A 7,904-nucleotide genomic window follows, 5' to 3' on the forward strand; every position below is an offset into this window, starting at 1 on the left:
GAGGCAGGAGAGCCGGGGGAGGGGTCCACACCAGGGAGGCTCAAGGACAGAGCTGAGGCAGCACTTGCAGTTCCTGTCCCACGTGAACCTCCCCCAGGGCCGCCCACTACCCAAACCTTGGAGGGCTCAGAGCTGTGTTTCATGAGGGATGGGTCCCCTCAACAGTCACATCCCAGGCCAGCAGCCCAGCCTGGACAGCAGGCTGGCCCGCATTGTCAGTGCACTGGGAAAGACATAGGTGGCTGTTGGTGGCACAAGGGGAGGAGCAGCTCTTGGACACAGTCCCCATCACTTTGTCCCCACAGAGACATCTAGGCAGGGAGGCAAGGTAAGCAACACCTCTTTACTCAGCAAGGGGCTCCTCCCAGCTGTGAGTGCCTGGAAGAGTCGGGATGCAGGCCTCTCCCAAGGAAGACACAGAATGTGATGACAAGACGCCATTGGGAGTGCAGAAAGCTCCCCATGTCCCTGGGGAGAAGTGCCAGTGTGTCGGCAGAGTAGCCGGGTCCTGAGCTTTGGACTCCTTGCTTGGTTAAAGGCACTGTCCCTGTGTAATCTAGAGGAAAACTCCTTAAAGTATCTATCCTGGGGACCAGGAAAGCCACCCCTGCTCCCAATGCAACAAGATCCCTGGTCGCCAGCCTCCTGCCTCCCTCAGAGGGAGACAAAGCCACACTGGAGGGAGCACAGCCGCCCACCTCCTCGTCACCTCCTCCCCCTCCCTATCTGTTCACTGGGACGACGGAGGATCCGTGAAGCCGCTGGAGGAGTTGGCTTTGCAGTCCTTCCTCCGTCACCTTCCACCAAGTAAAGCTGTCACCCCGAACCTTTGGGGGTTCATCCTGGATCCCTGGGCTCCGAAAAGCCACGGTCACCAGCATGTTCAGACAGATACCATCAGTGTGATCTCGGCCCAGGTGCTGCAGTCCAAGCAGCCCCTTGATCTCAACCACTAAGTGGTGCAGGGTCAGACACTCCTGCAGCAGCCGCAGGACAGCCATCTTCATGCCACCCCTCTGTTCCGTAGGGGCGAGGCCACAGGCAGTGACAGGCAAGTGAGGCATCCCCACTGTGCCAACCAACACCCACACTGTCTGCACACTGGTAAAGGTGGTCACGAGCCGCTGGCAGACCAGATCACAGGGCAGCTCTTGGGGCAGAATAAGAGGGTGCCTGGCTTGCTGGCGATACTGGGCAGCTAGCTCAACCAGGTGCAGGATGTCATGGGCTCGCAGCGGAGTGGGCAGGGAGGTCCGTGGGTACCAGGCAGCCTGCAGGGACTCTGCATCGGCCTCCTTGGAAGTCTTGAGAATTCCACCTGGGGGAGATGTGGGGGATGGGGCAGGGAGGGTCTGTGTGGAGAGAAGTGCAGGGCTGGCAGCGTCAACAGACATCCCTGACCCAGGTGCGAGGCCCCCAGCCTGTAGGCTGGAATCTGCCCATGCCAGACTGTGCCAGCCATAACAGGACTGACTGTGGAGGGGCTCACCTCACCAAGCAGCTGGGGAAAAGATGTCAACTGGCCCTGTTCACACTGCCTCCAGGTAGGCCATACCTGTGGGGCGAGCGAGGAATACGAAGCGGACCCAGGAGGGGCCCCGCTCCTCCACGGACAGCAGTGTCTCGGGCTCACAGTGCAGCCCCGCCTCCTCCTTCACCTCCCGCTGCAGCGCCTCCACGATGGACTCCCCCGGCTCCATTCTCCCCGCGGGCAGGTACCACGACCCCCGGCACTCTCTCTTGGCCTCCTGGACCAGTAGCACCTCATCCTGAGGGGAGAGAGCATCTTCACTTCCTGCCATAGCCTTCCCGAGCCCCGGGACCAGGGGGCATCTCAAACACAGTCGCCCAAGACTCGCCTCTGGGTAGACGCGCTTAAACCAGCAAGCGCTGCGGGAGACCTGCCGTCAAGTTGCTGGGGGCTGCAACCTTCTCCTCCCTGCAATTAGTCCCTTTCTGGAGTTAAGACTTCCACTTCAGAAAGGGCTGAGATTCCTGGAAGCTGCTTCAGGGGCTGGAGATGAGGCCCCAGAGTGAGGGTCACCATGTGTCAGTCTTGCACTGATTTACGTCTGTACATGTCATTGGGTATCTCTTGTCTCCAATGGCGTGGCCTATGAACTGTTTGTGATGGACTCCCCACACTGGGGTCTGGCTTTGAAACACGACCCACGACGTCCACCTTGTACAGCCCTGCGCTATGGCCCTGGCCCCTTCTAGTTGCCCAGTACCAGGATCGGCACCAAAGGCCTGAGGTAAGCCAGGGCTGAGCCACTGCTTTCTGAGGGGCCCTGAGCACTCTGCTAGACTCTGGGGAAGGGAAGGAATGAGGCCTAGTGGGATGAGACAAACAGGCCCCGAGCCTGAGGGTCCTCTTCTCCATATTGGGACGATCGCAGGACACAGATGCGAGTGGGAGTGCTTTGCAAAACTGGGCAGCGCCATGCACGCGGCAGCGCTGGCTGTGGCCGTTGGGTCTTCCGTTCCCACCTGGGCTGGTTGCGCGCTCCCGAGGCCCTGCGGGCCGGGCTGGCGGCCGCTCACCTGCTCGCTGAGGAACACGGCCAGCACCACGTAGCACACGTTCTTCCGCAGCCGCACTGGTGCCGGTGGCTCCCCGGCCGGCGCCGAGTCGCAGCTCTGCACGCGCAGCCCCTGGCCCGCCAGCACGGCCGCCAGCACGCCTGCAAGACCCTCGGAAGCCATCTGGTCCCCCGGGAGGCGACGGCCCGGGTCCTGGCAGACCCGTCAGGCCGGACCGCGGGCGAGTGCCGGATCCGGCACTCTCTCCCAGTTCCTGCAGCAGTGGGCCTGGCGCGCGCGCGAACGCGGAAGCGCACGCGAGCCCGGGTCGCTGATAGGCTGCGCGGCGCCGCGGCTGCCCGGATTGGCCGGCCCGTGGCAGTCACCGAGGGGGCGGGGCCTCCGGGGAACTGGGTGGGCTCCCGGCCGGAACTCCGCGGACTCCCACCCTGCTTCTGCCGCTGGTCTGTCCCGCACACTCGGGACGTCTCACAGCTGCCCCCTTCTCCAACTGCCTGAGCGCGCACTGGTCCGTAGGGGCTCCGACGGTCAAGTTATACCTCCTGCAGGGTGCGTTTCGCCGCCGGGGCAAGCGACAGTGACGTGACAAGCCAGGTGACGTCACGGAGGCCCGGGGCCGCCCCTTAGACCTACGGTCCCGCTGTTGCCGTAAACACACTACGGCATTGCCGGAGATGATCACATACGAAATAACTGTTCTCACTCTCCTAAATTGTTATATCATGTGGCTCATGGGCTGGGGGACATAAACCCCTGCCTTTCAGGAGATTCTGTTGTAGTTGGAGAGATGGGCCTAGTCCTAGATAAGGAATCAGCTGACGGTTCGAGGCTAAATGCTAAAGGCTTGGCTTGGGCAGGGAGAGTGACCGGAGCTGGAAGAGGGAGTGGGCAGGGCTGGGGGTGGCGGGAGAGGTCAGGGGCTGAGAGAGGGCTGCAGTCAGCCGGCCCACCCTCATCAGTGGCCCTCTGCCCACCTCATTTCCCACACAGCTCAAGGCCCTCGCCGCTGCAGATGGTGCGTCCTGGGAGGGCGGGGGTGGGGCCCTGCTCCTCCATCCTTGTCGTCACCCTCCCACCCAGCGTGCAGGACCTGGCGCATGGAGAGCAGGGTGGGGGTTGTGGCTAGCACCGGCTCCTCTCCCATCCAGGCCTTTCCTCCTTCACCCGACTTTCAGCACTGGAAGTCAAGGCCAGCTGGAAGGGATCTGTGAAGCAGGCCGTCTGGCTCCTCATCCCACAGAAGCCACCCCTTTCCTCTTCCTCGGCTGGTTTTTTGCACCTCCCTGCTGGAAAGGCAGGCTTGGTGGTGTGGACAAAGCTCGATACCTGGAGCCAGATGGCCGGTTGCTGCTGGCTGGCTTGCTCTGTGCCCCTGGGTGAGCTGTGGGCCTCAGTTTCTTGATTTGTAGAGTAGGGTCATAACAACTCTTGTTTCACAGGGGTGTTAGGAAAGCATGACAATCAGAGAGGAGCTGTGTGGATTGTCCAGTGCTGGGCACCACCCCCCGGGCAGCCCACCAACCCTCAGGGGCGGGCCCTCTCGGGCCTAGCTCTTCTTGCTACCACACACAAGGCCTGTTCTCATGATATGTGCCTTTTGTTACCCCCTAGAGACAGGGTTTCATTCTGTTGCCCAGATTGGAGCTGCAGTGGTATAATCACAGCTCACTGCAGTCTTGAGCTCTTGGGTTCGAGCTATCCTTCTGCCTCAGACTCCTGAGTAGCTGGGACTGCTGGGACTGCAGCAGACACCACGTCTGGCTAAGTTTTTAATTTTTAATTCTTTGTAGAAATAGGAGGGTCTTGCTATATTGCCCAGGCTGGTCTCGAACTCCTGGCCTCAATGATCCTCCCGTCTTGGCCTCCCAAAGCACTGTGGTTGCAGGCATGAGCCACCACGCCTGGCAAAATGTGCCTGTAGAGCTGCCTTAGAGCTGAACTCAGGAACTTCAGCCATGCAGGATGTCTTTTCAGGCTCCTCTCACTGATACCACAGGCTCCCTGGTGGCAGGGCCCTGTGTTAGGCTGTGGGATATCCCTAGAAGGCCCATGAATTTTGAGGCACTTGCTGAACGCCACTGGGCCAAGCCTTATCCTGGACCCCTCACTTCCCAAATAACTGCAGGGACAGGGCTGAGAGTCAGGACCCCAGGACTGCAGAGCAACTTGTCAACATATTTGCTGTGTTTGTGTGCACGTGCGCGACTCTCTCAGTTTTCCCACCTGTGAAGTGGGGGCAGCTTGGTGCCAGACTCCTGTCTGCCTCCCAGGGATGATTTGAGAGAATGAGATCATGTCTGGGCAGGGCTCTGGGAGCTTCAGAGGCAGCCTAAAGTAAACACCAGAAGGCCTCAGAGAGCAAAGACCGCAGCAAACCCAGGCTTGGTGCCGCCCATTATCCCATCCTGAGGGGAAAGTCTTCCCCAAAAGCCCCTCATAAACTGTGAAGGCAGTGCCGAGACAACAAAGAGGCAGGCGTTCCCAAGGCCTTGGGAGAGAATAGCGGTCAGATGAAGGCTGGAGAGGGGGAATGGGAGGCTGGATGGGAACTGCCAGGGTCCCCATCAAGTCAGCTGTGTGTCCTCCAGTCTCAGAGAAGGAAGAACCCTGGCCAGTGTGATTGGCTGCATGGCATGGTGGATGGGAGTAGCTTGATGCTCCCAGCACCCATGGGAACGAAATGGGAGTCAGTTGTTTCAGGGCATGTGTGGGGGAGCAGGAAGGCCTGGGTAGGTGGTCACGGGGGTAGGGATAGGGACAGGCAGGCAAGGTTGGATCAGGGTGTCTGTGATGTTAGCATCATAGATAGAGCAACAAGGCCTGTGCCTTGACAAGGAACGAAGGTGAGGCGGGCAGGAGCCCAAGCTACAGGGGGAGTGGGAGGGCTGGCCACAGGCTAGCTCTCTGCGGGACCCTGGGGATGCCACATCTACCCTCCAGGCCGTCTGTCAAATCCAGGCATTGCTGGATCCTGGAACAGAAAAAGGACATTAGTGAAAAATCTGGTGAAAGCCCAGTGAGGTCTGTTGCTTCGTTAGTAGTGTGGTATCAATACTAATTTCATAGTTTTGATCAAGGCACCACGGTTATGTAAGATGTTCACAATAGGGGAGGCTGGGTGAAGGATAATTGGGAACTTCCTGTGCTATCTTTGTGACTCAGCTGTAAATCTAAAATTATTTCAAAATAGAAAGCCTGAGCATGTATATTCAGGGCAACTTGAATCTATGCTCCTGGGTAAAAAGGGAAAAAAAGAGTCTAAGAATTTTATCAGAGGAAAAGAAAAGAAGGCATTGGATATGCAACCTCGTGCTCACTTCCAGCTTGGCTGGTTGTATGTCTGGGATATCTGGGTGACGGAGGGGCTGGAGGCAGAGCACAGCTTGGTAGACCCTGCGAGCAGCAGAGCCCCAAGGGTCTCTGTGAGGAACAGTGTCGCTGAGTGCCCCAAGGCGAGTCTCAGGGTCAGTCCCTACCTGGCCCAGCTGCGTTCTGAGGAGCAGTGCTGGAACAAATGAACATTGATTCACTTCTGTTTACAAAGAGTCAGACCAAATATGTCCTCGAGGGCATTGTGACCCACCTGGTAGGCCAGGGGGGTAAACAGGAGAGAAGGTCTTATGGGGAAGACAGAGGCTTAATAATGCACTGTCCCCACCACAATGGGTAAAATTTAGAGAACCATCTTTCCGCAGGAAAGACCCTGGATTTGGGGTGACATCAGGGCATGGCTACAGATGAAGTGGGGCACAGTGGATCATTCCTATAATCCCAGCACTTTCTGGGGCCAAGGTGGGCAGATCGCTTGAGCCCAGGAATTCGAGACCAGCCTGGGCAGTGTAGCAAGACCCTGTCTCTACAAAAACTACAAAAATTAGCCAGACATGATGGTATGCACCTGTGGTCCCAGCTACTCAGGAGGCTCAGGTGGGAGGATGGCATGAGTCCAGGAGGCAGAGATTGCAGTGAGCCGAGTTTGCACCACTGCATTCCAGCCTGTGTGACAGAGTGAGACCCTGTCTCAAAGAAAAGATGAAACTTAGGTAGTAATGGATCATTCAGGGCCACTTGGAACATGATCAGCTATAAAGCACATGCATTGGAAGGAGAAGGACAGAGAGGAGGGCAAGCCTGTCTTTAAACTCCAGTAAGAGCTAAGACTATAATGTACACAAAGTGGCTTGACTCAGAAAACTTGGTTCAAATCCCAGTTCTGCCACTAAAATTGCTGTGCGACCTTGGGTAATCTACTTAATTGCAGCTTGCCTGTTTCTTCTTCTGTAAAATGGAAATAAATCCTGTCTGTCTCAAAATTGTGATAATGGATTAACTGAGATCATTTAAATGAAAGGGATTAAATGAGATGAATTATTATTATTATATTGTTACTATTTTGGAGACAGAGTCTTACTCTGTTGCCCAGGCTGAAGTGCAGTGGCATGATCTTGGCTCACTGCAACCTCTGCCTCCTGGGTTCAAGCGATTCTTCTGCCTCAGCCTCCCAAGTAGCTGGGATTACAGGTGCCCACCACCACGCCCCGCTAATTTTTTTTGTTTGTATTTTAGTAGAGACAGTGTATCATGTTGGCCAGGCTGGTCTCAAACTCCTGACCTCAAGTGATCTGCCCACCTTGGTCTCCCAGAGTGCTGGGATTACAGGCGTGGGCCACCGTGCCTGGCCTTGTGGTTTTTTTTGTTTTGTTTTGTTTTGCTTTTGTTTTTGTTTTTGTTTTTGTAAATAAAGGATGGTTTTGTAAATCATGGCAAAGCCCCTTAATAGAATATAAGCAAGTCATTTAAAATGAAGGTTAGGTAGCAATATAGAAAATGATTATACGGTGTTGAAAGAAACCAAGGCCAAATCACAGCAATCCAGCCCTGTGCACAGGAAGTCCCTGGGAAAGCACTAGAGGAAATATGCCAGAATGCTCATTATTAGTTGGAGGTGTGTAATGATGGGCTCAAAGGTGACTTTATTTTCTGAATGTTCTGCAAGTATATTCTGCTTACAATAAAAAACTTTATTTAATTTTAAAAAAGCCCCCAAACCACAGCAGGAACAATTGGGTATAACAAGAGTGGGAGCATTTTTCTTTGTGGGGCTGAGATACACAAGAGAAGAGGGAGAGGGCACAGCGCCACCAGAAGCCTGTGGGCGTGGGGTGGGGACAAGGAGGGGTCACTATCTGAAGCAGTCGGGTTCATTCCCAGGCTGGGCCTGGTGCGCATCATGGCCACCAAGGGCAGACAGGTGGGGCAAGTGCTCTTCTGGGCCACACTCCTGGATCTCCAGGTCAAGGTAGTTGGGAGAGATGGGGCTGCCTGGAGCTTGCTGGGTGGAGTAGGCCTCCAGAATCCCT

The 7,904-nt window shown here is 56.2% G+C and overlaps 1 protein-coding gene across 1 annotated transcript; it reads right to left on the bottom strand.

Annotated features, from left to right (window-relative positions):
• Positions 1 to 324: 324 nt before the first annotated feature.
• NUDT18 (nudix hydrolase 18) lies at positions 325 to 2,813 on the bottom strand. The gene is made up of 3 exons (XM_017549659.2): positions 2,545 to 2,813; positions 1,556 to 1,769; positions 325 to 1,318 (listed from the first exon to the last, which is right to left on the bottom strand). The coding sequence occupies exons 1-3, from the start codon at positions 2,704 to 2,706 to the stop codon at positions 723 to 725; spliced, it is 972 nt and encodes a 323-aa protein (XP_017405148.1). The 5' UTR covers positions 2,707 to 2,813; the 3' UTR covers positions 325 to 722.
• Positions 2,814 to 7,904: the final 5,091 nt, after the last annotated feature.

Source organism: Cebus imitator, unplaced genomic scaffold (genome assembly GCF_001604975.1).
Source record: "Cebus imitator isolate Cc_AM_T3 unplaced genomic scaffold, Cebus_imitator-1.0 Scaffold221, whole genome shotgun sequence".
NCBI lineage: Eukaryota > Metazoa > Chordata > Mammalia > Primates > Cebidae > Cebus > Cebus imitator.